At 42.1% G+C, this 16,869-nt stretch overlaps 1 protein-coding gene across 1 annotated transcript; it reads left to right on the forward strand.

Annotated features, from left to right (window-relative positions):
* The first annotated feature begins 1,086 nt into the window (after positions 1-1,086).
* LOC115179276 (ras-related protein Rap-2a-like) lies at positions 1,087-15,353 on the forward strand. The gene is made up of 2 exons (XM_029740655.1): positions 1,087-2,184; positions 15,125-15,353. Exons 1-2 carry the CDS (start codon positions 1,871-1,873, stop codon positions 15,351-15,353), a joined length of 543 nt encoding a protein of 180 aa, XP_029596515.1. The 5' UTR covers positions 1,087-1,870.
* The last annotated feature ends 1,516 nt before the right edge of the window (positions 15,354-16,869 follow it).

Below are 16,869 nucleotides of genomic sequence, written 5' to 3' on the forward strand. Positions count from 1 at the left end.
GATGTGAAATGGCTAGTTAGTTAGCGGTGGTTCGCGCTAATAGCGTTTCAATCAGTGACGTCACTCGCTCTGAGACTTGAAGTAGGGTTTCCCCTTGCGTTGCAAGGGCCGCGGCTTTTGTTGCGCGATGGGTAACAATGTTTCGTGGGTGTCAGTTGTTGATGTGTGCAAGGGTCCCTTGTTCGAGCCCAGGTTGGGGCGAAGAGAGGGACGGAACCTACACTGTTACACGTACACATCACTGACAAACTGAAATGGTCCACCCACACAGACAGTGTGTTGAAGAAGGTGCAATAGCGCCTCTTCAACCTCAGGAGGCTGAAGAAATTTGGCATGGCACCTTACACTCTCACAAACTTTTACAGGTGCACAATTGAGAGCAACCTGTCGGGCTGAAACACCGCCTGGTACGGAAACTGCACCGCCCGCAACCGCAGGGCTCTCCAGAGGGTGGTGCGGTCTGCCAAACTCATCACCGGGGGAAAACTACCTGCCCTCCAGGACACCAGCAGCACCCGATGTCACAGGAAGGCCAAAAATATCATCAAGGACAACAACCACGTGAGCCGCTGCCTGTTCACCCAGCTATCATCCAGAAAGCGAGGTCAGTACAGGTTCATCAAAGCTTTGGACTGAAAAACTGAAAATCAGCTTCTATCTCAAGGCCATCAGACTGTTAAATAGCCCTCACTAGCACATTAGAGGCTGCTACCTATATATATGGACTTGAAATGACTGGCCACTTTAATGAATGGAACACTAGTCACTTTAATAATGTGTACATATTTTGCATTACTCATCCCATATGTATATACTGTATTCTATTCCATTCTACTGTATCTTAGTCTATGCCGCTCTGACATTGCTCATCCATATATTTATATATTCTTAATTCCATTCCTTTACTTAGATTTGTGTGTATTGTGTGTATTGTTGTGAAATTCTTAGATATTACTTGTTAGATATTACTGCACTGTTGGAAATAGAAACACAAGCATTTCGTTTCACCCGCAAAAACATCTGCTAAACACGTGTTTGTGATCAATAAAATTGGATTGATTTGATTTGAGATAGGGATACTTGATTCTGTTCTGTCTGAAGATGTCACTATTGTACAGACTACTGAGGGGCTACATATATTCAATAAAAAGTATCTGATACAACCTGACGTACAACATGGGGGCGAGGCTTCAAGTGGAACATAACAAATGAAGAGCTCCATTCGTCTGTCAGCCCACTCTTTCCATAAGAGAGAGTAGGCATATTATATTGTTTCATGTATTGTCGTCATTGAGATGGGAGACATATTGCATATAGGCCTACGGAAGCCGAGGAGAGACGAAATATTTTGTCACCACCCGCGGGAATGGCGACTGAAGAATGTCAGACAGGCGTGAGTGGTGGACATAGAGTGATAGAAAGTGCTTATGTCCTACATATGCCAACTTAACATTTTTCTGCAAGGTATTTCAAAACTATTCATTTCCTTTGCGTAAATCATCCTGGAGTCTCCAAAGGATTCCTGAAGAAGGCACGCAGAAAAGAAGCAAGTTTTTAAACCATGGCCTGAAATGATGAGCTAATCAGCCTATACAGTTGAACTCAAATGCATTACGTTAAGTTTTTTCCAACAAAACGATACTTTTTTAACATTTTCTTTCTTAGATTATTTAATGTGGTATTTTCTGTAATTAAGTTATTAGTTGCTATAATGTCCCATCAACTGCCGTAGGCTATTTTGTGTTACGAAATGGACATTCTATAAAATGTTATTGCTTTAGTTTAGCCTATTTAATTGCTTTGATATCGTTAGGAGGCAGTGGCATTTTGACAAATTATTCTAATCATCCTTGACCGCAGCAGTGGGGCAATGCGTGAGTATAAAGTCGTGGTCCTCGGCAGCGGAGGTGTTGGCAAGTCTGCTCTCACCGTGCAATTTGTGACCGGGACCTTCATAGAGAAGTATGACCCGACAATTGAAGATTTTTATCGAAAGGAGATCGAGGTGGATTCCTCCCCGTCGGTGCTGGAGATTCTGGACACTGCTGGGACAGAGCAGTTTGCTTCTATGAGAGACCTTTACATCAAGAACGGCCAGGGCTTCATAATAGTCTACAGTCTGGTCAACCAACAGAGTTTCCAAGACATCAAGCCAATGAGAGATCAGATCATCAGAGTTAAAAGGTGATTTCTGTGTTCGATATTAATTCCCTGACTGTGTCACTACATTGAAAGTTAATTTGGAACACGATCAGAGTCATGGCCAATGGCCCTATTGAAATCAATGAATATAGGCTATATTCTAGAAAATTCTAATGGTCTAGTAATTACTCTAGTTTATTCCACTACTAATTGCAAATGAGTGTGTGTGTGTGTGTGTGTGTGTGTGCGTGCACGTGTGTGTGATTTGATTCCTTTGGATCGATAATACTTGAGCAGGGCTGGGCTCACATCTGCTTAGTTTTATCTTGGACATGTGGAACCAAACAAGCTTCCTGTTCTTTGAGGAGATATTATCTGATTCATCCAGGTCATGTGTTAGTCATGAAAGTCTAGCTGTTCTTCACCTGTACTCTATTGCCCAGAAGTCCTGTGGTTTGATGTTGGACTTCTAGCTAGATGGAGGACCCATACGAAACCTGAACAGGTCAGAGCATAGGCCATCATTCCGATTGTCCCACATACAGTTCCTTCAGTATTCACACCATTTGACTTTTTCCACATTTTGTTGTGTTACAAAGTGTGATTCAAATTGATTTAATTGTCATTTTTGTCAATTATCTACACAAAGTACGCAGCAATGTCAAAGTGGAAGAATTTGTTTTTATAAAAAAAATGTATTAATGAAAAACACATATCTTGATTAGATAAGTATTCACCCCCCTGAGTCAATACATGTTAGAATCACCTTTGGTACAGCGGTGAGTCTTTTTGGGTAAGTCTCTAAGAGCTTTGCACACCTGGATTGTACAATATTTGCTCATTATTCCTTTTAACATTCTTCAAGCTCTGTGAAGTTGGTGTTTGATCATTGCTAGACAGTCATTTTCAAGTCTTGCCATAGGTTTTCATGCAGTTTTAAGACAAAACTGTAACTACATTCAATTTAGATTTAGATTTGGCGTTATGTTTTAGGTTGTTGTCCTGCTGGAAGGTGAATTCAACTCCCAGTATCTGTTGGAAAGCAGACTGAACCAGGTTTTCCTCTAGGATTTTGCCTATGACAAGCATACCCATACCATGATGCAGCCACCACCATGCTCGAAAATATTACATTTACATTTAAGTCATTTAGCAGACGCTCTTATCCAGAGCGACTTACAAATTGGTGCATTCACCTTATGATATCCAGTGGAACAACCACTTTACAATAGTGCATCTAAATCTTTTAAGGGGGGGGGGGTTAGAAGGATTACTTTATCCTATCCCAGGTATTCCTTAAAGAGGTGGGGTTTCAGGTGTCTATATGAAGAGTGTTAGTCAGTGATGTGTTCGGATTTGCCCCAAACTTAATGCTTTTATTAAGGACAAAAGGTACATTTCTTTGCCACATTTTTTACTTTAGTGCCTGGTTGCAAACAGGATGCATGTTTTTGAAAATGTTTATTCTGTACAGGCTTCCTTCTTTTCACTCTGTCATCTAGGTGTAACGTCCGTCGTTAGAGTGAGACCAAGGCGCAGCGTGGTTTGGGTTCATCATATTTTAATATAAACGGTGAACCAGCAAAAACAATAAACAAGATGCAACACAACGAACAAACAGTTTCGCAGGCTACTAATAGCAATGCAAAATCAACTTCCCACAAAAGACAGGTGGAAAAAGGGCTACCTAAGTATGGCTCTCAATCAGCGACAACGATGTACAGCTGTCCCTGATTGAGAGCCATACCAGGCCAAAACAAAGAAATACAACACATAGATAGGGAACATAGCATGAACATAGAACTAGAAAATATAGAACATACATCAAAACCCTGAAACACACAAAACAAACACCCCCTGCCACGCCCTGACCAAACTACAATAACAAATAACCCCTTTTACTGGTCAGGACGTGACACTAGGTTAGTATTATGGAGAAACTACAAGGATGCTGTTCCATTCTCAGTTTTCTACTACCACAGCCATTAAGCTCTGTAACCATTTTAAAATCATCATTGGCCTCATGGTAAAATCCCTGTGTGGTTTCCTTCCCTGTATCTTTGTAGTGACTGGGTGTTTTAATACACCATCCAAAGCCTAATTAATAACTTCACCATGCTCAAAGGGATATTCAGTGTCTGTATTTATTCCTTTTTTAACCCATCTACCAGTCGGTGTCCTTCTTTGCGATAATAATGTATTATCTTTACATCTGAACTTATTTGGTCTTGTCATAACAAAGGGGTTAAATACTTATTGACTCAAGACATTTTAGCTTTTAATTTTTGATTAATTTGTAAAAAATTCTAAAAACTAAATTTCACCTTGACATTATGGGATATTGTCTGTGTAGAACAGTGACACAAAATCTAAATTTAAAATTCAGCCTGTAACACAACAAAATGTGGAAAAAGTCAAAGGGTGTGAATACTTTCTGAAGGCGCTGTAGGTCATCTCCATGCCAATGTAGACCTGGTCCAGAATAGCAGTTTCCCTCCTCCCTGGCAACTCATTTAGGAGGTACTGTATCTTTGTAACCAGAGATGTTAGACACGATGGTTTAGAGAAAAGCCCAGGAAAAACTCCAGGTCCTAGATATTGGCAATAACCTGTCCTGCTCAGATTACATGATCAAGAAAAATGAAAGTCCCCTACTCGAAGTTTCACTCTGTTAGTTGGAACAAGTGAGACGATGAAGTGGCAAAGGCAAATCAGATGCCTGATTCACACTATAGGGCCAAAGCGAACCATACTTTACTGGCCATCCCAGTACAGCTCGGGTTGGTTTTGCTTGGTTTAGCTTCTGTTTTCCAGCCTGTCATTACTAAGATGCATAGTACTCCTCCGTGGTAAAATGTCCCCTGGATACAGATCTAGGATCAGCTTCCCCTCCCACAGGCCTAATCTTAACCATTAGTGTGGAAAATGCTAAACTGAACCAAGATCAGCATCTAGGGGAAACGTCACTCTACTCCCATTAGCTAACTCCAGAAAGTGGCTTTACAGTACTTTTACTGCCTCACAAAACCCATTATTGCTGAGCCAGCGAGCAGAAGTGCACTATATCCTCACTCACCACAACTCGGGATTGTGTGTGATTTGGAAGCCAAGGAAACATCAGGCCTCCATTAGTGAGAAGGCACATAACCTAACGCCACGTTTGACTCCTAGCAGCGGAATCCTCGGAACTAGGGGGGATCCAAGAGTGAGGTAATTTGGGCTCTGTGTGTGTATGTATGTGTATGTATGTGTGTGTGTGTGTGTGTGTGTACCTTCAACTCTTGCTACAGCACCCAACCAAATAACCAAATAAATTACTGTATCGTGTATATTGTTTCGGAAATCCAACCTGGGTGTGCTCCAACTTGATCTTGACGATTTCCTCGCATGAATGTGAAGGATAATGAGTCGATCGACCTAGAGGCTGTGTTTTCAAAGCACTTCAGATGGGTTTCACGCTGCACTGATGCTGTGTTTAATAGCAAGAGAGGAACAACATCACGGGCTGTTAAGTGTAGTCATTTGTGCAATGGGGTGTGGTCTCAAACTACACTTCTAAGGAGGGATGTGACTGAAGTTCTGACGTTTAACCCACGTCCTGGCTCAACGTGGTGGTGGTGGGGTTAATTAGCAAAATGTTTGGTACCCACAGGGTCCTGCATGGCTCAGTTGGTAGAGCACGGAGCTTGCAACACCAGGGTTGTGGGTTTGATTCCCATGGGGGACCAGTATGAAAATGTATGCACTCAATACTGTAAGTCTATCTGGATACATTTTTCTAAAAAGACAAAAATGGGTATTGGTCACCATGATTTAGAGAACATAAACATAGGCTATGAAATAGAATACAAACCAATACTTGTAGCTATGTTTTAGAAGTACTGGGACTCAATTTGAAAAGTATCACGAATAGCCTGTTTTTGACAATGTAGACCCATTTTTTTAGGCCTCATTCCCCGGTTTGCCATAGAGCTTTAAAGTTCCAGGAAGGAACATTATTTAGTTCAAGTTACTGTTATGGTTCATGTTGAATGCACTGATTTTTTGGTCAAAAACTATTTGTGGCCTTTTGTTGTGTTGTGTTTAGTTTTTATAAGTTCTAACCAGAATGACTCCCTACCCCGCATGTGAAGACACACACACGCACACGTACACAGCCCAGCAGCAGCAGCACAGTGTGGGAAGTCCGTCATCACAGCATCTCTTGGGACTCCACATCCATTTTGTTCTTATTTTCCCTAGCTCTCCCTCAGTACTCCAAAGGAACATCTATCTAAGTACTGTATGTTAGCTTAGCCACCATAAGGTTACAGGATTGGGAAAGCCACAATCTGGTATTTGTGTTTCATCCCAATTGCAGTTATTTTCTTCAAGAATCAATGGGGATATATCATTAAAGGTCCAATGCAATCATTTCTATCTCAATAATCTCTAACCATTTCTGGGTAAAAATGAAGTACCTTACTGGGATTGTTTTCAATTGAGATGATCAAAAATAAACAAAAATAGCTTCTTCGTAAAAAACAATTTAAGCAAGAATTTTGCTAGGACTGTCTGGGATAGGTCTGCGTGAGGGACCTAATTGGAGGAGCCTAATGGGAGGGATATGTAACCTTAAAACTAGCTGTTATTGGCAGAAAGGTTGAAAACCCAATCATTTGTTATTGATCTATTAACTTGATGTTGCCAGGCAAGCCAAAACTGCATCCATGCAAAACAAGCTGACATTACAGGCAGCCTTTTAAACAGCTCTTACACTAAAAAGGTATTATCATCATTGTTACAATTTCACAGAATTAGTCCAACATCATAGTGTGGAACTGTATATAAAACACAGAAAAAGCATGTATTTCACTGCACTGCCCCATTCATTTGAATGACCAAACATTTCTTGCAGATGTCTTGCCTGCAAAAAAAATTGCATGCAAATATACTAGATTGCACTTTTACTTAACGACAGATGAGTACAATGAAACAATGAAACAACAGCAGCTCAAGGCTTGGGGGGGCATCGTGCTGGAGAGGGCGCATGCTCTGAAGTCATTTGTGTAATTGCACTGTGCTTTAGGAAGCTGGTGTAGGTGTGGTGGTTAAGGGAGCAGGTAGCCATAGGGCTGATGCTCCTTCAGGCGAAACGAAGAATGGAAATGCCTTTCAAAAACACCGCGGTTTTCTTGTTGTGTCTTTGGTTAGACCAGGGAAAACAGTCTCAGACACAGCCTGCAGCCAGAAAGAGTCCTGATCAGTTAGTTGAAAGTGCTCTCTTAGTGCCACATTTGCTTGCAGATCAATCAGTTCCATCTGTAGAGATCCAGCATGTGCCTACTTGAAGGTCTGTGTTAACCTCCTTTGAAAACCCCCTGACATCTGTGATGAGGAATGGATTCTCAATTAGAAGAAGGAGCTGCTGTCATTTTACATTTTACATTTTAGTCATTTAGCAGACGCTCTTATCCAGAGCGACTTACAGTAGTGAATGCATACATTTCATTTTCATTTCATAATTTTTTTTTTTCTTCGTACTTGGCCCCCCGTGGGAATCGAACCCACAACCCTGGTGTTGCAAACACCATGCTCTACCAACTGAGCTACGGGGAAGGCTGTCCAAGGCTGAAACTGTCAAAGCGATTTCTGAAGTTTCCAATCAGCTTATCTATGAAGTCAGCATGAGGAGGAACATCTCTTTCACCCTGAATCTGTTCCTGCACTTTTGGGAAGTGTGCAAAGTCTCATTGAAGATCTTCCTTGAACACTTCCAGTTTCCTCTGGAAGGAGCGGACAGATGTCATCAAATCACTAACTGAATTGTTCTTGCCCTGTAGTTTCACGTTGAGCTCTTTAAGGTGTGATGTGATGTCTGCCAAAAAAGCAACAACATCCATTTTGCTCTCGTCTTGCAAAAAAAGTAAAAACTGTGTTGCCTTCTGACTCTTGAGCTGTACTAGGAAAGCTGTTATTTCCTTTCAAATGGACCAAAAGCGTTCCAACACCCTGCCTTTACTGAGCCATCTTACGTTGTTGTTCAGCAGTAGGTCATTTGCATTTGCCTCGACTTCTTTCAGGAATTCTCTCAGCAGGCGATGTTGATGAGATGAGGATGCCCTGAGGAAGTTGATGAGTTCCATCATTGTATTCATCACTTCAGCATCCTCTTCTGACAGATTGGCGCACAGGGCAGACTGATGAATGATGCGGTGGTAAGCTGTGAGATCAGGGTTGTCCTCTTTCAGTCGTGCCACAGCTCCTCTCTCTCTTCCTATCATGGCAGGGGCTCCGTCTGAGGTGATGGAGATCACTTGTTTTAGATCTATCCCCCTCTTTCTCAGCATCTCCTTTATGGCCACGTATATGTCCTTTCCTCTTGTATGCGTCTCGAGTGGTGTTACACCTAGCAGGTCTTCACAGAATTCCTTCTTCTCTGTGTGGTAAAATATAATATACACCAGAAGCTGGGCATTATCACTCACCTCAGTAGATTCATGCTAATGCTATGCGTGGTACACTCCGAATAGCTTCATCAAGCTGTGTTAATACATCCTGTTTTAGTATTTCACTCTTTCTTGCTGTTGTTGTACATGACATTGGGATTTGCGTGATCTTTTCACACAGCTCGTCTTTTTGTTTACCGTCAAGTCAAGTTTCAGCAACAGCATTCATGCACTCCATCACCACTCCCCCGTCAGTAAATGGCTTTTGGTGTTGACCCAAAATCCTCAACACAGCCTCCAGCTGTGCCTCATGTTCCCCCATGACTGTGTGGCCATGCACGCCTTCAACTCAATCCTCAAGTTTGCAGATGACACAACAGTAGTAGGCCTGATTACCAACAATGACGAGACAGTCTACAGGGAGGAGGTGAGGGCCCTGGCGGCACGGTGCCAGGAAAATAACCTCTCCCTCAACGTCAACAAAACGAAGGAGCTGATCGTAGACTTCAGGAGATAGCAGAGGGATCACGCCCCTATCCACATCAACGGGACCGCAGTGGAGAAGGTTAAAGGCTTCAAGTTCCTTGGAGTACAGATCACTGACAATTTGAAATTGTATCAGACTGTTAAATAGCCATCACTAGCCGTCTACCACCCGGTTACTCAACCCTGCACCTTAGAGGCTGCTGCGCTATGTACATAACATGGAATCACCGGTCACTTTAATAATGGAACACTAGTCACTTTAATAATGTTTACAACCTGCTTTACTCATTTCATATGTACAGTTGAAGTCGGAAGTTTACATACACCTTAGCCAAATACATTCAAACTCAGTTTTTCACAATTCCTGACATTTAATCCTAGTAAAAATTCCCTGTCTTAGGTCAGTGAGGATCACCACTTTAAGAATGTGAAATATCAGAATAATAGTAGAGAGAATGATTTATTTCAACTTTTATTTCTTTCATCACATTCCCAGTGGGTCAGAAGTTTGCATACACTCAATTAGTATTTGGTAGCATTGCCTTTAAATTGTTTAACTTGGGTCAAACGTTTCGGGTAGACTTTTACAAGCTTCCCACAATAAGTTAGGTGAATTTTGGCCCATTCCTCCTGACAGAGCTGGTGTAACTGAGTCAGGTTTATAGGCCTCCTTGCTCGTACACGCTTTTTCAGTTCTGCCCACACATTTTCTATAGGCTTGAGGTCAGGGCTTTGTGATGGCCACTTTGTTGTCCTTAAGCCATTTTGCCAGAACTTTGGAAGTATGCTTGGGGTCATTGTGCATTTGGAAGACCCATTTGCGACCAAGCTTTAACTTCCTGACTGATGTCTTGAGATGTTGCTTCAATATATCCACATCATCCACCCCCCTGCAGCAAAGTACCCACACAACATGATGCTGCCACCCCCGTGCTTCACGGTTGGGATGGTGTTCTTCGGCTTGCAAGCCTCCCCCTTTTTCCTCCAAACATAATGATGGTCATTATGGCCAAACAGTTCTATTTTTGTTTCATCAGACCAGAGGACATTTCTCCAAAAAGTACAATCTTTGTCCCCATGTGCAGTTGCAAACCGTAGTCTGGCTTTTTTATGGTGGTTTTGGAGCAGTGGCTTCTTGTTGAGTGGCCTTTCAGGTTATGTCGATATAGGACTTGTTTTACTGTGGATATAGATACTTTTGTACCTGTTTCCTCCAGCGTCGTCACAAGGTCATTTGCTGTTGTTCTGGGATTGATTTGCACTTTTCACACCAAAGTACGTCCATCTCTAGGAGACAGAACCTGTCTCTTTCCTGAGTGGTATGATGGCTGCGTGGTCCCATGGTGTTTATACTTGCGTACTATTGTTTGTACAGATGAACGTGGTACCTTCAGGCATTTGGAAATTTCTCCCAAGGATGAATCAGACCTGTGGAGGTCTACAATTTTTTTTTCTGAGGTCTTGGCTGATTTCTTTTGATTTTCCCATGATGTCAAGCAAAGAGTCACTGAGTTTGAAGGTAGGCCTTGAAATACATCCACAGGTACACCTCCAATAGGCTAATTGACATCATTTGAGTCAATCAGAAGCTTCTAAAGCCATGACGTAATTTTCTGGAATTTTCCAAGCTGTTTAAAGGCACAGTCAACTTAATGTATGTAAACTTCTGATCCACTGGAATTGTGATAAAGTGAATTATAAGTGACATAATCTGTCTGTAAACAATTGTTGGAAAAATTACTTGGGTCATGCACACAGTAGATGTCCTAACCGACTTGCCAAAACTATAGTTTGTTAACAAGAAATTTGTGGAGTGGTTGAAAAACAAGTTTTAATGACTCCAACTTAAGTGTATGTAAACTTCCGATTTCAACTGTATATACTGTATTCTACTGTATGTTGGTGTATGCCACTCCGACATCATCCTAATATTTATATATTTCTTAATTCCATTATTTTACTTTTAGATTAGTGCGTATTGTTGTGAATTGTTAGCTACTACTGCACTGTTGGAGCTAGGAACACAAGCGTTTCGCTACACCCGCAATGACATCTGCTCACTCTGTGTATCTGACCAATAACATCTGCTCACTCTGTGTATGTGACCAATAACATCTGCTCACTCTGTGTATGTGACCAATAACATCTGCTCACTCTGTGTATGTGACCGATAACATCTGCTCACTCTGTGTATGTGACCAATAACATCTGCTCACTCTGTGTATGTGACCAATAAAATTTGATTTGATAAAGAGTACATTTAAAGTAACTTTAGATAACATTCATTGGATAAATCCAAATGAAAGTAATTGAAATTTGAATGAAAGACCTGCATTTTTGCCGTGCTTAAATAATGTCCTTTTTCCGTACGTCCAAGCTTATTTTTCCATAACCATAAGTGAATGTGTTCTACAGTGAGGCTGTGTTATGATAGAATCCATTCATATGGATTCACTCCATATGCTGTCATCTAGCCTGGTCCCAGATCTGCTTGTGCTGTATTGCAAACTCCTATTGTCGTTGTTGTAACAGACCTTGACATATTCAGATACTCATTGATATAATTTGCTGTGTCAGAATGTGTGTCAAGTCATGTCAGGTCTTGATACAGAGGAATTTTGCGCTGTGATAGGATTTGACTACACAGCACAAACAGATCTGGAACCGGGCTAGTCATCTTCACATTCTCTATATAACCCTATTGTTTTCTCTCAGTAACATAGCCTGGTAGCCCTCTGGATGTGTCTATACAGCACAAACAGATCTGGAACCGGGCTAGTCATCTTCACATTCTCTATATAACCCTATTGTTTTCTCTCAGTAACATAGCCTGGTAGCCCTCTGGATGTGTCTATACAGCACAAACAGATCTGGAACCGGGCTAGTCATCTTCACATTCTCTATATAACCCTATTGTTTTCTCTCAGTAACATAGCCTGGTAGCCCTCTGGATGTGTCTATACAGCACAAACAGATCTGGAACCAGGCTAGTCATCTTCACATTCTCTATATAACCCTATTGTTTTCTCTCAGTAACATAGCCTGGTAGCCCTCTGGATGTGTCTATACAGCACAAACAGATCTGTAACCAGGCTAGTTGCCAGCGATCCACCGGACCTGTCGGATGTGTTTACCGTGCTAAGCACTGGTAAAGGGCAATGTGCTACGGTCATTTTATTGACTGCGTATCCTGGGGTGTGTGAACGGTCAGGCTGTAAATATAGAGTGATGGACAACAATATCTGCAATTGTTTGTTGCGGTTGACTAAATGTGGCTAGCTTAATCACAATAAAGCTTTGAATATATATGAATCTCATATAAGAGTCAAATAGATTTCGTATTGTTCTTTGGTACCTAATGAACACAACCCTGATAGCAGGCTCAGACACTGTCAATCCATGACCATTAGTCATTCCTTATTTCATTCAGAGCCAACTGTGTTTATCTGTTGGTGCTTGAGAATTGGCCTTCAGTATGGATACTGCCCTTTTTACAGAGCGGTGGTCAACCGGTCTCTGTGCTCACCAGAGCAAGCACCCCACTCAGAATCGCTGAGTCACTTTTTTCTTACATTTGAGTCATTTTAGACACTCTTATCCAGAGAAATTAGGGCTTTGCTCAAAGGAACATTGACAGATTGTTCACCTAGTCGGCTTGGGTACTCAAACCAGCAACATTTTCAGTTACTGGGCCAACACTGTTAACCCGCTAGGCTACCTGCTGCCAATGGAGTAATGGAAACGGCCTGGGACTCTGGAGAATCACTGTCATAGCAGCAGTGCCCAAGGCAATGGGAATCTGTCACTGGATCAGTATTGTTCAGAAGAGAGGCTAGAGGGCAGAGCAATGTAACATTAGTGATAATGGCAGGATCCCCTACAAGGCCAGAGGAGGCCTGGAAGAGAACTGACAAAATCAAGCCATTATGAGTGCAATAATAATAATAATCATAATAATAATAAATACATTTTGAGGTATTTTTATTGTTTATGGACTGGCACAGCTGGAAGGTAGAGAGGAACCTACAGTACCAGTCAAAAGTTTGGACAAACTAACTCATTCAAGGGTTTTTCTTTATTTTGACTATTTTCTGTATTGTACAACAATAGTGAAGACATCAAAACCATTAAATAACACATGGAACCATGTTGTAACCAAAAAAGTGTTAAACAAATGGTTATTTGAGATTCTTCAAAGTAGCCACCCTTTGCCTTAATGACAGCTTTGCGGACTCTTGGCATTCTCTCAACCAGCTTCACCTGGCATGCTTTTCCAACATTCTTGAAGGCGTTCCCACATATGCTCAGCACCTGTTGGCTGCTTTTCCTTCACTCTGCAGTCCGACTCATCCCAAACAATCTCATTTGGGTTGAGGTCGGATGATTGCGGAGGCCAGGTCATCTGATGCAGGACTCCATAACTCTCCTTCTTGGTCAAATAGCCCTTACACAGCCTGGAGGTGTGTTGGGTCATTGTCCTGTTGAAATATCAAGCCATGATGTCGAAGGAATTGTCTGTAGAGCTCCGAGACAGGATTGTGTCGGCACAGATCTGGGGAAGGGTACCAAAAAATTTCTGCAGCATTGAATGTCCCCAAGAACACAGTGGCCTCTATCATTCTTAAACGGAAGAAGTTTTGAACCACCAAAACTCTTCCTAGAGCTGGCCACCTGGCCAAACTAGGCAATCAGTGGAGAAGGGTCTTGGTCGTATAGTTGACCAAGAACCCAATGGTCACTCTGACATAGCTCTAGAGTTCCTCTGTGGAGATGGGAGAACCTTCCAGAAGGACAACCATCTCTGCAGCATTCCACCAATCAGGCCTTTATGGTAGAGTGGCCAAACGGAAGCCACTCAGTAAAAGGCACATGACAGCCCGCTTGGAGTTTGCCAAAAGGCACCTAAAGACTCACAGACCATGAGAAACAAGATTATCTGGTCTGATGAAACCAAGATTGAACTCTTTGGCCTGAATGCCAAGCGTTACATCTGGAGAGAACCTGGCACCGTCCCTACGGTGAAGCATGGTGGTGGCAGCATCATGCTGTGGGGATGTTTTTCAGCGGCAGGGACCGGGAGACTAGTCAGGATAGAGGCAAAGATGAACGGAGCAAAGTACAGAGAGATCCTTGATGAAAACCTGCTCCAGAGTGCTCAGAACCTCAGACTGGGTCGAAGGTTCACCTTCCAACAGGACAACTACCCTAAGCGCACAGCCAAGACAACACAGGAGTGGCTTCGGGACAAGTCTCTGAATGTCCTTGAGTGGCCCAGCCAGAGCCCAGACTTGTACCCGATTAAACAGCTCTGGAGAGACCTGAAAATAGCTGTGCAACAATGCTCCCCATCCAACCTGACAGCACTTGAGAGGATCTGCAGAGAAGAATGGGAGAAACCCCCCAAAATAAATGCTTGCTGAAATTTAAGTGGGTTATTGGTTTATGACAGTGTAGCTGATGTGGTGTAGAGTGAAGTTGCTGAACTTGGGTCAGTTTTGCATTTCACCCGCTAATGGTTAAGGTTAGGTTTGGGGGTGGGGTAGCTGATCCTAGATCTGTACATAATAGCTGATATGGAATCAAAGTATTGTTGTGCAGAATGTAACTGGTTTGTGCCCAGTGAGGGACAGGGACAGAACCTACTCTGTTACAACAGCACATACCCAAGAAGACTCAAGGCTGTAATCACTGCCAGGTTCTTCAACAAAGTACTGAGTAAAGGGTCTGAATACTTCTGTAAATATATTTCAGTTTATTTGTTATAAGTTTGCACAATAATTTAAACCAGTTTTTGCTTTGTCTTTATGGGGTATTGTGTGTAGATTGATGAGGAAAACAAACAATTGAATAATTTAGAATAAGGCTGTAACGTAACAAAATGTGAAAAAAGTCAAGGGGTCTGAATACTTTCCCGAATGCACTGTATCTGTCTATCTCTCTATCTCTATTCTGTATCTCTATTCTGTACATTGCTTTAATAAATACAGAGATGCATACAGATATACTGTATCTCCCCCATCTCTCTTTCTCTCACACTTTCTCTCTCTCTCTCCCTCCCTCCCTCCTAGGTACGAGAGTGTGCCGGTGATTCTTGTGGGGAACAAGGTGGACCAGGAGGGAGAGAGGGAGGTGTCTTGTGGAGAGGGCCAGGCTTTGGCCGAGGATTGGGGCTGTCCCTTCCTGGAGACCTCGGCGAAGAGCAAGACCATGGTGGATGAGCTTTTCACTGAAATTGTCCGACAGATGGACTCCTCCTCGCTGCCCGACAGAGAGGAACCCTGCTGCCGTATACAGTAGCTTGCGGGGAGGCGGATCTGTGAGAAGGTGGCGGACAGGGGGCTGGACAAATAGGAATACAGCTGCTCCGTCTGCAGCATTTACCAACACCAGGGGGGCGGCGCTGTGAGAGGGTGACAGTGGGAGGGGCCAAGACAGGACAATACCGCCCCCAATGAATAAAACATGTTTGTGATGGTGAGCTATCGAAGTCTTTAGGTCTTTAGGTCTCAGGCAAGGTTACTCTTCATGCGACAGTGGTACACCGAACACCGAACTCCCTCAATTACACATTCGCCAGAGAAGCATTTGGAAACGGGTGAAAGAAAACAGATAAACATTGTAGGCCTACATAGTGTGTTGACTCAAAAGGATGGGGCAGAGCATGGGACACTGTTGAGTACGTAGAATCAAACTCACCAAGACAGAAGGACGGACAGAAGCACGGACAGACAGACAGAAAGACAGTCTAAGGGCTCTATTAAATCTGTATCGCGAAAGTTTAGCCTTACAGCGTGATAGAAATTTAAAGCCAATTTTCCGGTGTTAGCGGAGACGGCATTTACGGTAAACACTGCATACTGTATGTCGGACTCAATTGGAATTTACATTTCTATTGTGCAATCTGTAATGCTTCACATAGTTTAGGTTGACGTTGTCTGTGCATCTCGGTTAACATACACAACAAATTGTTTGCCTTGTTACCTGAGGTTCGTGGTTGACTTCAGATGTTTTAAATGTGTACAGTTACATTTAATCTCCCACTTCGGTTTTGTTTTGCACCTCAATATATACATTTTCAACAAATGTGGAAAAATAGTAAAATGTATTTAATGACATTTGTACAATTATTAATAGGCTACAATACAAATATCCGTATCATACAGATGTAGGATCTTAATTTGATCACTTTTGTTGTAGTGTATTCAAGGTTTCAAAAGGCTTCCAAATTTTTACATTTCCACTTTAAAATTTCAGACTTGATTTGCCCTAATGTAAAATGTATCAACCCCTACAAAAAAATGTAATTCATTATTATCCACATAATAATTCACATTTCCTGTTGCTGCTGTAGCAAACTGGCTCAAATGAAAATCCTACATGTGTAAATGATATAAATTATATAAGTGTGTTAGTTATTAGATCATCAGGTTTTTATGAAACTCTAGACTTTGAACATGACTTCCCACACCACATTGTACAGGCTTTTATAGTCATATTTTTGATTAGGTTGTGTTTCTGTATGCCTTACAAAAAACGAACTGTGTGAGTCAGACTGGTGATTTATGTATCCAGTAACAATCTACTGGATGTTGTGCTGTTGGAATAGAATGGAACCTGGTAAATACAATGCAATTATGAGGAGAGAAAGGGCTGATGGTATTTACTGCCAATATTTATCCTGTTGGGTAAAGTCAGTGTGTTGTTTGCGGTAAAGGTCTCCGTCCCAAATTGCACCCTATTCCTTAGTGCACTATTTTTGAGCAGAGTATGCCCTATGGGTATATAAAATCATATTGGAACTCTGTCAAATTAT

Source organism: Salmo trutta, chromosome 39 (genome assembly GCF_901001165.1).
Source record: "Salmo trutta chromosome 39, fSalTru1.1, whole genome shotgun sequence".
Classification (NCBI taxonomy): Eukaryota; Metazoa; Chordata; class Actinopteri; order Salmoniformes; family Salmonidae; genus Salmo; species Salmo trutta.

Coding starts and splice junctions, on each gene's coding strand:
- LOC115179276 (XM_029740655.1), top strand. CDS start 1,871: ATGCGTGAGTATAAAGTCGTGGTCCTCGGCAGCGGAGGTGTTGGCAAG. Junction 2,185..15,124: donor CAGATCATCAGAGTTAAAAG/GTGATTTCTGTG, acceptor CCTCCCTCCTAG/GTACGAGAGTGTGCCGGTGA.